Raw genomic sequence first — 19,661 nt, 5'->3', positions numbered from 1 at the left:
GAGTGTGTGGGCATGTGACAGCACCCATGTGTATCAAGGCTACAGGATCGATGAGAGCCGGCGTACTCGCTCACGTTCTCCATCATCGGTAACCATGGGAAAGAGAGAGAGCGGGAGAAACTGATGGAAGGGGCAGGAGAAGGTGGCACGTGGACAAAGCCGTCCTTCACCCTCGCCTTCCGAGGCTACGTCATTCACGCTCTCACAAGAGGGATCAGCTTCACACGTCCCGTCTGGTGGGGAAAGGAAGGAGAGATGGGGGTTGAAGGTGTGAAAGGTATGTGTGATGCCAACAAGGTGTCACTTGTGCTCTGATAGCTAAGCCCTCCACCTGTCACGCAGAGGACAAAACACCAGCTCTGACTTGTCCATGGAGGTTCTGAACACTGCTCTCCGTGGCCTGAGTCTCATTTTCACCCCCATTTAATTGTGGTCACATGATGATTAATGCCACAAGGGTGTACACAGTATGACAGTGAACCCCCGCAGCAACACAGCCACTGAGCTGTAACTCACTAATGCTAATGCCCTATTGATGCGAATGGTGCTTACATTCAAATATACCCCCAAAAAGGTGGATTTCTGATGCGAAAAGTCAGATGGTCCCTTTAACATAGCATAATATAATAATGCTAGTGCAACATTTGGACAACTGTTACCTAAACTAGACAATTGTAATTCTTCTTATCTGTAGTTAATGCATAGAAGTAGATAGGGCTAGCAAAAATGTTTTAGATGTTTTTATAGATTTTCATAATTAACTTTTTAAATCATGACACTCAATCAATAAACAACTAAAATGGTCCCTTTAATTCTAGTTCCTGTAAATTCTAAGTGAATACAGTATAAGCCAGATCCATGTCCATTACTTGTTGAAAACCAACACACCACCTTCAACATAATGAGCTCCTGAATAGCTGATCAGTTCAACCAAATCTCAAAAAAAGGAACGTTTTGGGAATCAATGATTCAAATGCAATCAGTTGTTCAGTGAAGAAAATAAAGAACATATTCCTATTGCATTCCTTTATTCCTCCCCAACACAGACTCTCACTGAGTGCCAAGTGCCCCAAACCGTGATCGCCACTGCAAACATCCTGCAGTTCTCCAGCCACTCCCTGACACAGGACCCTGTTGGGCAGACCAGTCCACCACTCCTTGGACACCACCAGCCGGGAAACAAGCATCCTTGACCCCGGTCTGGTAGGTTAAAAACAAGGGCCATAGGCAGGCCCCACAGTGGACACAAAAAAAAAACAGAAAAACCTGGCCCAGAGTGCCAGGACCAGTTCACATTGTGACAAAATGTAAAAAAAAAAAAAAAACTACAGCATGACTACAGCATAATGTTACAAAATAAGGACATTTTCAGCCAAGTAGGGTAAAGCATTGTAGCTACTTGTTAACTTCATGAAAAATGCGGTATTTCTGACTGACAGCACTCACAATGTTCATCTGCATGACTGTGTGAAGGGCCACATCATGGTAACTGTGTTTTATAGGTCTATTTCCCAGGCTTGTCTGTGCTATAAAGCAAATGAAGAAGTGAGGCAGTAAGGCTGTGGCTGTGCAATATCCGAGAAGCCTTTAAATAATTCATTTCAGTATCATTACAGTCATATTTCATGCATTATTAGGACTTTTATGCGGTCTTGGTCTGTTGCAGTTAAGGAAAAAGGGCATCATTTTGCTCAATCTTCTCACTTGCATCTGTTGCTGTGAAGAGGCCTGGCCTTCTTTCTGAGCTATCTCCCTGAGAACCAAACAATGAACATGTATAATATATATGTGTGTGTGTACTCCTTTTTTAGTTTAATTTAACATCTTAAGCTAAAAATAATAATAAAAAAATTTACATAAAATAAAATGCATAGGGATATGCATTTTTTAAAAGCCAGATCTGGTTTGAATGGTCAGCTTAAAACTATCAAATATTTCTGTCCGTAGTGAGAGAAAAAAAAGAAGCAAAAGATCGTTGTGAGTTTATGTTAATGCTGAACGTTTGGTTTCATTAAGCAGCATTCTAAACGAGTATGAAAACGAATTTAAATGTTACGGGTTAATTTCTTTTGTTGAGAAATAGAGGCTTGGTCTTCTCACATTCACAAAGAGTAATTTTTTCATATTGCTAAAAGCAAATAAGCTATATGTTTATACTGTTTATAAAGTCAAGAAAGTAATTCTAGGAGAAACTGCCTTCAGTCTTTATGCCCGTATGTCAGTACACTCAAAAAAAGATTTCTTGGGTTAACTTAATTCAATTATGATAGCTATTTCCACACATTTGAATTATGCTATCTGAAACTAAGGCAGGCAAATAGAAGGCTCCTATTCGCCTGCCTTAGTTTAAAAAAACCTTAATATGTATACTTTACATTGGACCCACTGGCCACTTTCTTTTAGACACCTACATGAAAGTTCTATTTTGCATGTAGAGCTGTTGCCATGTCACTGTTATCCCGTTATCAGTGGTTGGTATCAACGGTGCCACCCGGAAGCTGCTAGCATGGATGTGAGCAAGAAATCACATAAGGTGTTCACATTAAACCACATAAAGGTTTCTAATAAAGGGTTCTTCAGTTTATATGGGTGCTCAGACATTTCCACCTTTTTTTTTTGTCTTGTTTACATCTGTGATATTGTACAGTGGTGCAGTACAGGGGCAGTGGTGGCCTAGCGGTTAAGGAATTGGTCCCGTAATCAGAAGGTTGCCGGTTCGATTCCCGATCCGCCAAGGTGCCACTGAGGTGCCACTGTACAAAGCACCGTCCCCACACACTGCTCCCCGGGCGCTTGTCACTGCTCACTCAGGGTGATGGGTTAAATGCAGAGGACAAATTTCACTGTGTGCACTGTGTGCTGTGCTGCTGTGTATCACAAGTGACAATCACTTCACTTTCACTTACATTCTGTTTTTTATCGAATCTTATTCATTTAATACATACTGCAGACATCATCATATTATAAAATATAAAACATGTGTGTTATTTCACAATTGTGAGTCTTCAAATCTGTTGAAATAGTCAGTAAAAGACAGACCCATAAGTGTTTAGGTGTATAGCTGTATGTAGGCGTGCATAAATGTTACCGGTAGAGTGTATGTTTGTGTGTGTGTTTTATGTAACGGTCAAAAAGTGTAAACGCTTCTTGCTCTTCACACACTAACCTATAAACCCACCTCAGCTTCATGGGTTATGAATCACACTGTTGACCTATTAGCCACAATATACAGGCCAGGCCATCTTATGCCCACCAACAGCATCGGGTCAGAGCAAGGGCTTGAGCCCCAATAAGTGAAACCAGCATCTTCTATTTAAACATGACATTAGCATTTCAATCAGGACTGGAAGATTTTATATATATATATATTTTCCCCCTCCATTCTGGAAGAAACAGACATTCACCCTCCCCTCCTTCCAGTCCATTGTTATGATAATGCAAATGCAGAGATGGCAAATTGAAATACGCTGAAGCCTTCACTCCAACTATCCGTGCACATAAAAACGCTCCTCAAGCTGTGATATAATATCAGCCATTACCAGATCACATAATTAACTTGCCTAATGCACTGGGAGTAGAAATAAATAAATAAATGCATACGCTACCTAGCGCAGAGTCGCCTGAGTACATAACAAATGGTGAATATCACCAGCCATGCATGCTTCAGCTGCACAACGGGTGCGGCTCATGCGCTGGGCTTGTTCTGGAATATTTACTGCATGCCAAGTGGCATTCGGCCCCCATCACGTCGCTGGTGAGGAAGGTCCTTGCGACCTTGAAAAGTTTCTAATTCTAAATGCGATGAGGAGGAAGGTATGTAGGGCATGGGTTAAAGGCAGTGGAAGCAAATGATCGCCACAGGGAAACAAAAACGTCAAGAAAAAAAAGCTCCCCCCACCCCTCCCGGCGAATCCCACTGCTCTTTGTTTTCCTTTGGGCCGAACTTGAACGCAGGCCGACTCATAAACTTGGCTGACGTTTATAGCTCACGGTAATGGCACCAGTAATGGATCAAATGAGCAGCACCCCATGCAAGCTGGATGGGTGGTGTGTGTTTTTGTCTGTACTTCCTTTAGGGGACCGGGAAGGGGGGTGATTCTGAGAGACGCTTGGCAGTAAACACGTGCCATACAGTAAATTCTCAGCCATCAAATGAAACGCTGTCTCCCGCTACACTGAATGGCAAGCCGCAGCCGCCCCCCCAACCCCAGGCAGTGCTAGAAGACACGTCCATACCATCAATCTCAGTGGTGTATCCTGGCAAAACCAGCACCGCAGAGGCCATGAGAATATCTCACAGACTTACAACCTAACTGTGTATCTATATTGCACATAGAGTCTAGCAGGTGCACCCGGATAAAGCATAAAGAGCAGGCTGTAATATTTATTAGCCTGCCTTTGGTGTCTATATTGCCCCTGCACAGTAACACCTATGATTAAAGTGGCCACTATTATGCGTGATATTAAATGTGTCGGAATAATAGCCCCTACGGGACAGTGTGTACCTTTAAACTAATCCATTGGGATGCAAAGTGCACCTACATTGCAACCGAATACAAGGGGCCAACACAAACTATCAGTGATTTGTGACAGGGTCCTTAAGTTCGACATAATAAAGGCAGGAATGATTGCATCAACCCAGAAAGTCTCCATTAGAGTGTGAATTTTGAAAAGCACCCACGCTACTTATGTGTGTATTATTCAAAAGGCAGCTTGCAATTCCCATGAGGAGGCATACTGGAGCGGGACTGCCAAAGTCGTGGATAAATAAACCAACATATATAATCCAGCAACAAACAGAGCACCACGATCCTGTGCTACCGATTTTTCAGAAACACCTTTTCTCCCCCATAGGCCCTTTTTTTTGGGTGCCCAAGGCAAGAGGGCATGTTGTGCCTTCCTTACACTCGCTCACAAATGATCAAATTGTACATTGAGCCAGGGGAGCGAGGACTGGGGCGCATGAAGTCAGTCAAATGCTTATTTTCACCTATGGATTCAGGGCCACATGGGAACATAGCGTGCCAGGGTAAACAACATATCCCACAAAACCATCAACGTAATATAATGTTATTTATTCAGTGGTCCTAAATAGGACTCTGAAATTACATTGGCCCAAAAAGAATTGTTTTTGTTACAGTAACTGGAAGAAAAGTCTAATCAAATCAGAGTTACTTACAACAGTTTGTTGAACTTTGACCTTTGTGCAGTTTTTGATGCGAACAATAAAACAAAGCATAACAGTTAAGACTATTCATTCACAATCTACAAGAGTAATCAAAATGTAATCCAATAATTAGTAACAGTACTTTCAAATTGTAATTGAAATAGTTACACTGCTATTACATTTTAAATAGGTAGCTAGTAATTGTAACCTGGTTCTGTAACGTCATCTGCCAACATATGTTGACTGCTAAAGGGCAAGGAAGCTAACATCTAACTACATATTCTGGGGATTCGGTAATAAATACAGGCAAACCTGATGACTACCTGTAGCTGTAAAGGGAGGAAATAAACGAATTAATTGCTTTTATGAATGCGTGGAAGATGCACTGTGCCCATATCTCAGCCCCATCAAAATACAGCCAACAGTTTCCATCAATCAGCTCGTCTCCCACTGGAACAAATTACCCTGACCAAATTATTACCTAATTAGTAATTAGAACCAGAATAAACACCCATCATTCCCATGCAGCTGGTTTTAAAGAGTAGTAATTTTGCCAACATTTGCCTCCAGTGACAAAACCCATAATCTTTTGTGTATTTTGCAAACACATCATTTTGACACCAGCATCAGTAATTAAGTGCGGGCAGAGCAGATCATTTTCTCTGAGTCGTTTGCTTTCAAACAGTGCTCTGAGCTAAAATACTCAAGTGGGGGTCCGCTGGCACTGATTAAGGGGCTATAAAATCACAGTCGATTGGATATTGATTTGTTTCCCAGTAGTTCCAAAGTAAAGTTTCCCAATGAGCAGGCTGTGCCAGCTGGAAATGTGGACAAATGAAGGTGCCTTCTTAGGCAGCAGAGTGACGTCGACCATTACTCACGATAAGAGGCAAAGTGAAAGGAATTTAATCACTTTGTTACACCGACTCCCCAAACCCCAAATAGGGACCCCATCGAATTCAGCAAAACAGGGGCTCTAAGCCGCGATATGATACTCAAGTTTATGAATAACGTAATTACCCCGACCCATTCATTTACAGAATACAGCACCCAGCTCAGCTGCCACAATGGGCCACAAGCGCAAAACTAATGTGATCTGGCAAGTGGAGCAGTGCTTATCAAACACAATCTCATGCCTACCAAAACAGTCTTTTATGGATAATTTTTTTAAAGAACATGTTTGAAGCCTCCAATGCATGTATTTCCTATCAGCTTTTGGACAAAGTTAACCTTAAGAAGGCGGTTGCCTGAATGTCAAGTCTTTCTATACGGACCTTTGGAAATGTCACTGGTATTTATTTTTTTGGCCTGGCATTGCACTGTAGACAATGGGAGGCGGGATGGTGAGTGCCTGAATAATGGGACTTTTTTCAGGCCCCAGCCCAAATGATGGAACTCTGGGCTCGGCGGGGAGTTAATTTGGACCGAGGACTTCCAAACGTGCCACACAAAGGCCACGGCCCCAGCTGATCTTTTGATGTGCCACGGCATCTGTGGGAGTGAATGGATGGTTGACATGACGTTGCCTCACCTGATCTCTCGGGCAGAGGGGCAGCAAAGCCTTAGCGACGGGACTCTGGTTCACCGTAGTGTCACACGCCCACTTTATGCAAGGGCCAGATTTGTCAACAGTTAGTTCAATTTAAAAGATCTTGGTCAATTTTGCTTAAGCAGCATGTTCTTATTGCTCTATAATCAGGGGGGGACCTGATGCATGGGTGTAGGATTTTGAGATGACTTTTCAAACAGCTATATATAAATATAGGCTCTATATATTTTTATGATCAGATAAGGGCACCAAAACCTGCACCCACCACGGCCACTGGTTCTTTGGACTTGCGGTTTTAAAGTAGCATATTGTCCCCAAAATAAGACTATTTGCATGTTTTTGCATATTTGTCTTTTCTTGGTCTAAGCCTTTGTGACTTATATTTGGGCCAATACGACACTTAAGAAGTACCTGAAGAAGCTCAAAGTGTTGTCAATGACATCCTGTCATCTTGGTTGCCAAGAGTTGCCAAACCATATGACCAAAAAAAGCAATCCCTTTGACCGTAGAGTCATTGCAGAAAGTCACAACCTCTCAGGCAGCCACAGCAGGACATCCAGCAGGTCAACAGCATTTCAGTCAATGTGACTTAGTCAGAGGAGATCAGGGCTGGGCGTTATCAGGTATTACATCTCTGCCACTCCCCGAGAACGGATGAGCAATCCAATTTCACACAAGCCTGCCTATAGAGGGAAGCGTGGCGGCGCAGGATGCTGTCATCGTGGAGACAGTCTTCAAGGGGAGGCTGAAAGACATGGGAGGATGGGACCAGAGGCAGAGCAAAAAAAAAAAAAAAACTAGCATGCACCTTGCTCGTAAAGCTTATCGCCAGCGAAGACTGTCAGCTCCACTCCGGAGCCAAAGAGAGGAACACAGATCTATACTACTCGGTTGACATTCAGCTTTCAACAGAGTCTTAGGGCAATGCCGCAAAGGTACACTGGTGCGTTCTTTCAAAGCGCGAAAACTATCTGAGAGGCTGGCTTCCAATGGGTTCTCCGTGCTCCTAGTAAAGTTTCACAACAACTCAAGGTCCCTTTTCCGACTCTGCTTAGTCACTGTGGTCGCCGAAGCACCTCGCTGTCTCTCAAAAGGGGGCTTTGTGTTCCGTGTCACGAGGGAAACGCAATCTTTTGCGATGCCGCCGTGCCCACAGCCATCATCATCCAGGGCACCAACACACAAGTTTGTTTTGCCTCAAGCCGCTATAGTTCCAGGAATTTACAAAGTAAACCTTGGATTGGCAGCGTGGCAACGTGTCAAGTTTTCCAGACGAAGAAGAAGGGGGGGAGAAAAAAAGCCCCATAAATGTGTAATATTACGTGTAAATGCCAAACAAGCACTATAAAACCTAATGCATGTTTGTGGCTTGACGATAAAAAGGGATTATACTGCTTTAACAAGTAAATAATGCATATAACTAGTAAAGGGGGACTTGAAAGGAATACGGCTGTTTGGCAAAACAGCATGCGGCGCGAGTGATTTCTCATTCGGGGAAAAGCTACAGGGTGAAATGGGCTGAAGTGCTGACGCTGCTGCAGCACGGAAAGGCAAACATTTTCCCGGGCAAATTAAAAAAACATAGGTAAACACAACTGGCGATGGCTCTAATATACGTAATCAATCATTCAATCAATATGTGGCGCGGCCTCCAGACACGGTGCTTAACAGGAGGCCACGTGACATTTTGGCTTGTGTGCATTGCCACTAGTTGGACACACACACATACATTTACACTACCAGCAAGTTTGGATACACCCATTCGGTGTTATTAATAGAGACTAAGATGGAGGCAATATTGAATAATTTTGTTGTAGCAGGAGTAGGTGAAGTATGTTGGATGAGTCTGATTTTTCATGACTGCTTCGTTCATTATTGTCATCATCAAAAGCTGCTTTATAAGATGCTCATTAACATGAGTGAAAACCATTTCAAGGTGATGGAGAGAAGGGAAATGCTGCCATCACAGCAAAAGCTTCTTGCTTTGGAGAGACTTGGGTGGTATAGCCTAGTGGGTAACACACTCGCCTATGAACTAGAAGACCCAGGTTCAAATCCGGCTTACTACCATTGTGTCCCTGAGCAAGACACGTAACCCTAAGATGCTCCAGGGGGGGACAGTCCCTGTAACTACTGATTGAAAGTCACTCTGGATAAGGGTGTCTGATAAATGCTGTAAATAAAAAAAAAAAATCCACCTCACATCGGTTGCTTTGGTCTGAATCGGTTAGAAAGTTTGGAAGATTCTATCGTTTTCTATCGGTTCCCTTTCACAATCCAAAAATGCATCACTTCAAATAACACAAGAACTTTCTCTCTGCTGATTGCTCAGAAATATTGCCATTGGTACAATAAAAGTAAATACAGGAAGCAGATTTGCTGTTGTGGACTGTGTTTGTGTGAAAATGGATGAAAGTAAATTTACATGCTTACATACATGTTGGCTTTTGACCTGGTGGTTTTATAATAAATTTCATGCGTTTCCTACAATTTGAAAATGTAGCACTGGTATGATTTGAAAAGAATATACCGATGCACTGAAGTCACCGAAGGTGCATAACAAGACAGAGGAGGTGACATACATGAATTGTACAGATCTGTGAAAAAATATTCTGAGAACGACATAGAAATTTTGCCATACTTATCTGTTCTCAAATCATGTGATAGCGTTTGGTCCTGCTTTGGTGTGGTACGTACGCTCACTGGGCAGACTGGACCAGAATTTGAGGTTGCTTTGGCGCGCACCCGAATGCGATTACTGTGTTCACACCGAAACTAAAGCTTGCAAAGCCGAACTAAAGGAGCGAAGGCGTCCTCAAATGTTCATGAACTTTGTCTTGTTTGATTTTTCTTTTGTTTTTTTACATAGCCTCATGTGTGTTATTTCACAATTCCTGTGTTTTGTTCTATGTAGAAAAATATGTAAGAAATATGTCAAAAAGAAAAATTAGATGTGTGTTTGAATGGTAGATATAAAGAGTAGTAATGTGAAGTAAAAGTGAAGAGAAGTGAAATGACTGTCATTGTGAAGCTCAGTTCTGCTTCCTTACCTGCTAGGCCACAACTGCTCCAATGTATGTACAATGTATGGGCACTATTTTCAAATTGGTGCTAACTTGTATTTTGACCAAGAGAAACTAACTCCCTTTTTAGTGGGTAGCTAATTCTGTCACTCAGAACTTTATAATTGTAAATAGAGTTCAAATGGTGGGTTTTATTTGATGACTGACAATTCTATACACACACACACAAACTGGATTGACAGAATAAAAACATTAACGTTTTTCCATCTGTCATCTCCTTTCAGCTTTCAACCTCACCCCTTGACCGAGGATCACTTCCCTTGGCCCCAATGCAAAAACCTCGAGAACCAGCTCCAGACTATTTAATGGAAAAGACACATTCTTTTCTGTGCGTCGCCAAGTCCTTCTCAAAGCCCAAACCACGAGCCCATGGTAAACAGGAGATTGACTGGTCCTTGTTAAAATAAAGCATTTCCATGTGTCATCGCTCTAAAGAAGTCCCACTGGAGGAGCTGTCCGCCCAAAGAGGAGCCGGCCTGTCTGAGGCGCATGATTTATTAGATGTGCTTTTATTTATTTAGAAAGTAAACACAGGTTAAAGAAATAAATAATTAAAAGGAATAAGTAAAAAAAATTTCTCATCGTGTGCACATATGTATTTATAAAGCAGTCTGCGAAAAATGATGCTGTGTTCGCATATTCGGGTTGCGAAATCACCAGAGGCAATTTGATCCAAATTAATTTAGTGAGAGATCAGCTTTTTTTTTTTTTTTTTTTTTACAAAAAATGCTGTGGTTGAAGGAGAAGGTTCACCTCCGTTTGAAAAAAAAAAAAATTACGTACACAGAGCGTACACATTAGTGTCATGCTTCAAAACATGTGTGCAGAGAACTTACTGACCACTTTAACACAGACACCTGCCCTGAAGACACACAATGTCTGTGTGAAATTAGATGCTGCAGCCCAGTTCGCCCAGAACCTGACCGCTGATGAATACAGGCTGTGGTTGTCGAGAACGGCCGCTTTTATTATAACGTTTACACCTTAATGCCCGCTGGGTTCGGTAACGAAATGAAAGCCCCAGAGTTGGATGAGGGAACAGATGTACGGAAAAACGCAAACCTGGCGTCCAGATGTCCACAGATCCAGGGACCCAACAAACTTAATATTAAATTGGCATGGCGGCAGAGTGGAGTGAACAGACGTTCCGACCTCGCAGCATTAAACCCAATTTCGAACCACTGTCAGAGATTGTTATTCGACCCAAGAGACTGCCGGTGAGGTAACATTGCATGACATAAGTCCAACCATTTTAAAACGGCCTACAGCGAGAGGAAAGTAAGAGATTAGAAACACGGGGCCATCACGGAGAGTTGACCTTCAGAAACACTCTGTCTTCGCAGATCAACGTATGAATAGCAAATGAAGCTTCTGGGTCACGATTCAGAAAAAAAAGGCAATGGGATTTCTCCACCCATAAATATTTCATCCACTTCGCCACACGCTCGGGTTTCCCCACCACTTCCATTAAGGATTTACACGACAGTGGTGGAAGGAGCACTGATGAAAATGTCTGATGAATCAAACCCTGATGCTGCTGAACTCAGCTCAAACTGTAAATATCACTCAGAAATCACAGCAGCATGATCTCCCGTCAGCTCCAGTGACATAAAATTTGGTGGCAAGGCACACTGTCAGTATTATGGCTATTTGATTCATAAAATATATATACACACACACACACACACACACACACACACACACACACACACACACATATATATATATATATATATATATACATACACACACACACACACACACACATATATAAATGTGTGTGTTTTGGATGCCTATTGCTTGTGTTTTAATGAGGCAGCATTTAAATTTGATGCCTAATAAGCACACTTTCCAATTCCTTTTGTCATAGCTTTTGGATACTAGACAATAAAAAATGAAATATATGAGGAAAAAACATTTTCTTGTATACTGATGAGCTCCTAAAAAAACCCAAGCATCCCTGTAACATGGCATTCAATTCCTATAGGGCCACAGGCCTGAATAGCGTTTTCTTCCTCCACCTACACTAATTAACTCATCGGCTTAACAATGGTGGCCCCAGGCTGTGAAATTGGATGATGAACATACCCATAGTCCACCCATATTATTATAGCAAAAAAATTATAACTAAAAATTTTTTTTTAACTAAAAACATGTATGTGAGGGTTTGGACAATAACCTCAATATACTGAGACATATATTCAGCACCAGTATTAGCACCACTTTAAATGACTTAATTTTTTTACTCTCATTAGCCAAATAATAGAAATATTTATAATGTTTTTCATGTTTTCGGCAAAATGAGCACTTTAAAGTGCTTCACTTATACAACAATATATTAAGCCCTTTATATCAATGACAAATGGGGTCAAACTCATGAGGTCCAACCCAGGGTAAATGGTCAGGAACTTCAGCCAGTGTTCTTGAATATCTTTGACCAACATTTTTTAGCTTTTGCTTTTTTGAAACATTTCAACTCAAAAAGCGAAAAATAGAAAGTCCAGCTGTTTCTGTGAGCCCCACCAAACATGAGGCACGAACTCTCAAACATTCAGCTTAATAAGGCCAATGGTGGCACAACGCTTGGAGAATATCAAAGAGGCTGAGCGAATTGGAGTTGTTTCTCAGTGGGAAGCGGCGCTCATGGGCAATCCCCATTGGGGTTCTTCAGCAACCCGAGCCTCACGCTGTGCAGCTCCTCCAAAAACGTACTTCTTCATCTTGATCAGTGAGATATACAGTACAGGCCAAAGGTTTGGACACACCTTCTCATTCGATGTGTTTTCTTTATTTTCATGACGATGAAAGGCATCAAAACTATGAATGAACACATGTGGAGTTATGTACTTAACAAAAAAAGGTGAAATAACTGAAAGCATGTTTTATATTCTAGTTTCTTTGCTCTGATTACTGCTTTGCTCACTCTTGGCATTCTCTCGATGAGCTGAGTCACCTGAAATGGTTTTCCAACAATCTTGAAGGAGTTCAACATCAGAGGTGTTTAGCACTTGTTGGCCCCTTTGCCTTCACTCTGCGGTCCAGCTCACCCCAAACCATCTGGATTGGGTTCAGGTCCGGTGACTGTGGAGGCCAGGTCTCCACTTTTTGTTAACTACATAACTCCACATGTGTTCATTCATAGTTTTAATCTACCAATGTAAATGGTCACGAAAATAAAGAAAACAACTTGAATGAGAAGGTGTGCCAAACTTTTGGCCTGTACTGTACTAATATCGTTATTTGACAGTCACAGTAGGACTGGCATCACTCTGTTCCACACACATTTTCAAAAACTGGTCAAAAGTAATTGAGGAGTCTTACAGAAAACCCACTATTCTGCTGTCTATGCCCTATGTCTTTACCTGACTTTTTTTGTGAAATTTTTTAACTTTAATCATCTCACTTTCAATGCATTTTTTCCAACCAAGAGGCAAGGTTATAAAGATAACAAAAAAATCCTCCCCTCTGGCTGAAGCCCTGTTCGGTTTCATTCATTTCTTTTTATTGCCTGGTTGTCTCTTTTGCGGGGCTCTACCTCTCTGTGGAGACAATGACTCTTAAATCTTGAATATTCCGCGCATAACCCTGCTTCTCAAGGGTCGTTTCTGAAAGTCTGGCCCACACAAATGATCTCGGCTACTTATATGAATTAGCTTTCATTTTCCCTGCCTCAGTACAATAAACTTTCAAAAGATTATTATATGAAAGTAAAATTTTGTTAAATAGAAGAAGCTCTGATTCTCACAGGCTGAACTTAAATACAAAAGACAAGAAATTAGCTTCATAGTCTCAAAATATAATGTTTTTTTTTTTTATCATTGTATGAGAACCATTGGCCAAGAGCAGGAACTCAAAAAGAAAAATAATATGCATTAGATTGGAAGTTACAGGTAGTGCGTTTGCTCTACAAGATGCTAACTAAGTTGTAAACTAGCCAGTAGCCTTAACTTGTAAGTTAACATTTTTTATCACCAGGAGCACAGAGGAAGATGAACAGGGTTGCATGTGTTGAGCTCATTTCTGTGTTCTACATTCGCTACTATCCGACGAGAACTTTAATAATATTTAAATAAATAAATAAACTTTTTATAAAAACACAAAAATAGTAAAGAAAGTTGAGAAAGTGCATAATAACGGGCGGAAGATTAATAACAAAAATGTTTTTTTATTGGCTATAAAATACTTTTCTTCTGATGTATGTGCATGAGGATATGAGATTCATCCTAGTCCATAAAATAATTAAACAACATCAAAGCTTTCAAATGTGAAGAATCAAAATGAAATAAGCTAAACTCAAGCCTGATGTTTAATAACGAGACAACCAACATTATTTGCTTTTTAGGTTCTCTAATCTCTTTAGCTTTCATCCATACCCTGATATTAGCAGTAGGGGAAAAGGAAAAATGTCCATCTTCCACTGACATTATGACAAATGTCCTCATGACAGGAGTCAATTCCATAATCACATAGTAAAGAAGCGGCCCTGTAATCAGATGGTTGCCAGTTCGAATCCCATTCTGCAAAGGTGACAATGAGGTGCCACTGAGCAAAGCACCGTCCCCACACACTGCTCCCCGGGTGCCTGTCATGGCTGCCAATTCCACAGTCTGCCTCCACAGTCACCGGACCTGAACCCAATCGAGATGGTTTGGGGAGAGCTGGACCACAGAGTGAATAAGTGCTAAACACCTCTGGGAACTCCTTCAAGACTGTTGGAGAACCATTTCAGGTGACGACCTCTTGAAGCTCATCGAGAGAATGCCAAAGCAGTGTGCAAAGCAGTAATCAGAGCAAAGGGTGAAGAAACTAGAATATAAAACATGTTATTTCACCTTTTTTTGTGTTCATGTGTTCATTCATAGTTTTGATGCCTTCAATGAGAATCTACCAACATAAATGGTCAAATAAAGAGAACACATTGAATGAGAAAGTGTGTCCAAACTTTTGGCCTGTACTGTACAGACTATATATATCTTTCAAATACTTGGTAAAATATGTCCTTAATCATCAATTTGCTGTATGTATGTGTGTGTGTGTTATGTTTACATTTATGTTTACATTGATGACTGCAAGCCAAATACGCATAAGCCTATTGCATAATTACTCTCCCCAATTACATTTTTGTTCTAGAGACCTAATAATACTATAGGCTAAATATACCCAGCCTTCTCAATACAGTTGTATTAAATACATCTGTAATATGTACAAAATATAAACTGAAAGCATTCTTGCTTTTTTATTATTTAAAATTATTTAAAAGATATTCTTTCAATGCCCACATGACAGTGGTGGGTGGAATTTGCTTTTGGGACAAGTTGGAATATAAGCTCTTAGCTGTCAGTATCAAATAAAGTGTCAAGACAAACAGATAATATCCCATCACATAAACATGCACTGCAAACAGCAAATAATGCAGTAAATGTTGGCGAAGCTCACAATATTCACTTTAATTACACAGGAACCTGAACCACAAACCAATGCAGCCAATGCAAACACCAGCATTAACATTTAGAGGAGTAATACATAAACCTTACTGCCTTAAAGTGGGGTGTATTAGTGCATAGAGCAATTCCTGAAGGCAGCAACTAAGGTGCTATGGGTCGTATGAGAAGAATCATAGAGAAATAAATATATATGGCTGTGAAAAACTGGCCAATTGTTTAATTGTTTGTCGTATTATTACGGCACATAGTATTTGTCATGTTTAGTACAGTATTCATTTATTGTGCTGTTGCACTGTGAAATGTTAATTGGCTAAATGTCAGTTTTAGGCTGTGTAGAGGAATTAATGTAAGAATTTTACTGTACCTTGTACACTGTACTCTGTACGTGGGTCAATAAAGCTTCGACCTGTACCAGACGGTCGCGGATAAAGCAAGCGTGCGTTCAATACTGGTGACTCCAAATTGGCCTTTGGTGTGACTGAATGGCGTGTGCACCCACGAATATGGATGGGGAATGAGTGTTGTGTAACATGACTAAAATTAGAGAGTAAATCATTTTCCTGAAGTCTTCTTCAATTATTGGGACCAAGAACATAATTTAGTGCAAGATCTCAGACTTCGTCTTTGTTTTTGTGCAAAACTGCCCTATTGAGGCGCCAAACTGGCGAATATCATCGACACCGGCCACACAACTAAATCACACATCCTGCGTTCCGGCTGCAGGCAACTTGTTCGATGAGCCCGTTTGATGGAAACAAGTCATTCGTCAGACCCACTGACCTAAATAGGCTTGACAAACGTGCTTTCTACGGCGCTCCGCCGCGACACAAATCATAGGCGAGTATTTAGCGCCTATTCATCACCGAAACACTGAACTAGCGCCGTCAGCGGCTCAGGATGAATCGTTGCTTCCTTGCGTGTGTGAAAGCGCGGTAAATAAAAATGAATTAAAAAGGTCGCGCTGGATAAATAAACCGGCCACGCCTCTCTTTTTTTTTTTTTTTTTACATTTTTTGACGCCGCCGCATTGGTCTCGACGGCCGGTGGAGGAAAACAGATGGCTTCCTCACCGTCTCAGCAGTCCACTTGTTTACTGCTCAAGCGTGCGGCAGGGTACGAGGCCTCCACGAATGTAACGTTTGCAGGGAGTAAACCAACAGATGCTCTGGCCTGCATCCGCGCGTCGAACGGGTAACGCAAACACACACTCAGTCACGCCACGGGCCGCCAAGACAAATGTGTGTGGTGTATTAAAGAAGGCTCAGGTTGTTCATACGGAACACGACTCTGGCAAGCGATGGATCCGATGTCCCAAGGCCCTTTTATACAAACCGAACAGCAACGCTAAAACACACACACACACACACACACACACACTTAAAAGGAACAGGTGATAATTAAAAACACACACATAGCAGACGTATTTTATCTGTGTCTAGAGGTCCTTTCATACACACATTAGAGGGGAAGATGAAAAAAGGAAAATCCAGATATGCGAATGCCGCCGAGCTACAAGAGCAATCTTGTCACCGGATCTGCACAAATCTTTAAACGACTGTGTAAAAAAAAAAAAAAAATGAAAAAAGACCCCAGGACTGTAACACTATTGTGAAGCTACACACTCTGCACACAGTACTTGGCATGCAGAGATGACAACGGGAATTCTAGGTGTTAAAGGTCGGGGGGGGGGGGGGTTTGGCTGATGCAGGGTGACTGGGCCCTGAAGAGCGCGTTTTTTTGAACAGCGAGGAAGAAAAGTTTGGCAAAGTTTGCAACCAAGGGAGCCACATCTGAAACTGGGCCACTGATGAGCAATTAAAAGCCACCGGTTTCAAAGCGCGCACTTGGACGAAGAAGACCCTGCTGTTCGGGAAAATAAAAGGCCGGGCGTAATGGATGTCTGCACGATTCAAAGTCACAGGTGCAAAAAAGAAGGTGGCCGCTCTGAGCCACAGCCTTTAAGGGGCACGAAAACAGCCAAGGTAATTAATATAACTGGTCATTGTGCCGGTCTTGAATCAGAAACCCTCACATATGCTAAGCATTTCAGAATATTAATCGCCGCCTTGTTGTTTTTGGACTCCCTGAAGGAGAGGCTTTGAGTTGGACAAGACAAAACCCATCTCAGTACAAGCAGGGTTGCAGAATATTTTGATTAAATTGTGATTTGGGGGAATGCCTTTGGACTGAGTTCATGGTTCTCACTTGTTGCACCAGTTTTATTCCTATTCTAAACACCATAATGCTACTGATAATTTTTGCTGGCCTATATACAAATCTGCAACAAATCTTTTCCCCTTAATTCTCACTTGATGGGCTTGTGTCTGTGAAATACAACATGTTCGAATTTTAATCCAAACTGGTCCAAAAATTGAAAATGAGAAAAATGCCAAACATTTGCCATAAAAATTTTAAATAATATATATGTATAATAATATAAAAACAAATTAGGAAGGAAGGAAGGGTTCAACAGTCAAAACTGGTTGAAATCAGAGGATCAAGTCATTTCACATCAGTGGTTCTCAAACTTTATTTGATGAAGTTTGGTTAATCTGAACATCTAGTCGGCATGTTGAAGAATTTTACAAAATGTATTAAAATTCCAATTTAAGTCGATTTTTACTGCATTGTCACACGTTCAAACAGATCACATGATATAAATGCTACTTCCTGAAGACATTTTAATGTATAATGAATCCTACTGCTGGGTTTTGTTTTATAAAAAAAAGTTTCATATAAACACTGGTCACTGTGAACCAGGTAATCAGGCCAGTCCTCTGTTGTGTTAATGTGTGGGCTGTCTGAGAGAACGGGCAGAAATATCACTGCTGCTGCTCATTTGGGAGTGAGCTGAGAATTGAGACGTGATTATTTGTGGTCCCATCTGAGAAATCGGAGACGGGCTGATCTGAAAACAAAGTGTTGGCACAAGCAGCTTTCAGGATGATGAATGGGATGGAAGAGCATAATTAATGGAACATCCCAGACAAACCAGAGAAAATCCCAGTTATCTAGTTGCATGTGAAGTGCTGACATGGAGTTGGTTTTAATAAATGGTAATAGAGAGCAGCCGGAGGTGAGATGGACGCTGGTCCTGCCTTTAACACGCAAATGGTGAAGATACTTCATTTTAGAGTTCCGCTGCTTCTAATTATTGCCGCCAACGCCTTTTTTGTTTGAGTCCAAGAAACCAAAAAGTCTGACTTGGACCAAGTGCAGTAAAGAGTTTTTGGCCAGGCCAGAACGAATGCGGGGGGAAAAGTAAATGACCTGGCAGTGACGCTCCCATTGGCTTACCTTGGCTACAGGCGCCGTGGCGGACGAAGGACCACCTGCTCGCTTGCCAGTCAGGTCTGTGCTGCTAGCCGTTGTCACGGCAATGGCGACAGGCGTGGGCAGCAGGGAGGGGATGACGGGAAGTGGGAGGAGCCCTGGGCGGTTGTTGCCATTGGTGATTGGAGGGGTGGCGGGGGTGCATACGCTATTGGCCACTCCATTGTGCAGGGTGGCGTGCCGGTCCCTCCTCTCCCACGCTGGGCGGTAGTCCCTCTCAAAGCGGTGGTGGTGCCGTGACATCACGCAACCTCTCAGAGGAAACAGGGGACTGCCTGAGAAGGAGAGAGAAGAAAAATCATGAAGTAACCCGATAGCTACACCTTCAATTTGCATTTTTAATCCTGAAAATGTCCATGACCTTAGACTAGCAGACAAGCAGCACTGCGCTTAGTGCCAGCTCCAAAAATAGTGCCTGGAGGCTAAGTGAAAGTGATTAGTTGTCACATCTGACACAACACAGCACAGTACCCAGTGCACACAGCGAAGTGTGGCCTCTGCACAGTGCTCAGTGGCACCTTGGCGGTTTGGAATTGGAACTGGCAACCTTCCGATTACAGGTCCATTTAACGTAACTGCTTAACACGTTAGGTTAACAAAAAGATGGTAGGTTGAGACATTTGAGTTGATCACTTGACACATTTCTTGAAGTGGAACAGGCTGTTCATGTGGATTCTCAATTTGCAGTCACTGCTGCATGTACACCTTGTGCTTTTTAAGATAATTTGCATTGCATATATAAAGCATAAAATCTATTTTTATGTTTCCTGCCCAACTCCCCCCCCTCCCCCAAAATCCCCCTTTCCTGTCCCATCCTGGTCAGATTATTGTTGTAATAAACCTAGCTCCAATCCCACAGGAATCCTGTGACCCATGGGATTCCCCCTAAAATTGTCAGTCTCATCAGAGGCTGATGTTGCGCTCTCGCTCAGACAGGTTTGGGCCTGTGTTGTTGTTGTGCGCTAGAGATGCATCATGACGCCATTCCATTTTAATATCAATATCAAGATTTATTCTGCTGTTGTGGAGTGTATGTTGTGCCACAGCCTGTTTGGTCAGGGTTTTTAAACCTTGACACTAGAAAA

At 41.9% G+C, this 19,661-nt stretch overlaps 1 protein-coding gene across 1 annotated transcript in view; it reads right to left on the bottom strand.

Annotated features, from left to right (window-relative positions):
- Window positions 1-19,661, bottom strand: part of LOC114763701 (kelch-like protein 29) — a 136,181-nt gene that overhangs the window by 59,590 nt on the left and 56,930 nt on the right. The window contains exon 3 of the mRNA XM_028953460.1: window positions 18,541-18,851. Within this exon, the coding sequence (XP_028809293.1) occupies window positions 18,541-18,819 (279 nt within the window). The 5' untranslated portion in view covers window positions 18,820-18,851. The remainder of the gene's footprint in view (window positions 1-18,540; window positions 18,852-19,661) is intronic.

Source organism: Denticeps clupeoides, chromosome 14, assembly GCF_900700375.1.
Source record: "Denticeps clupeoides chromosome 14, fDenClu1.1, whole genome shotgun sequence".
Taxonomy (NCBI): Eukaryota; Metazoa; Chordata; class Actinopteri; order Clupeiformes; family Denticipitidae; genus Denticeps; species Denticeps clupeoides.
This window is presented reverse-complemented; position numbering and strand designations above follow the sequence as displayed.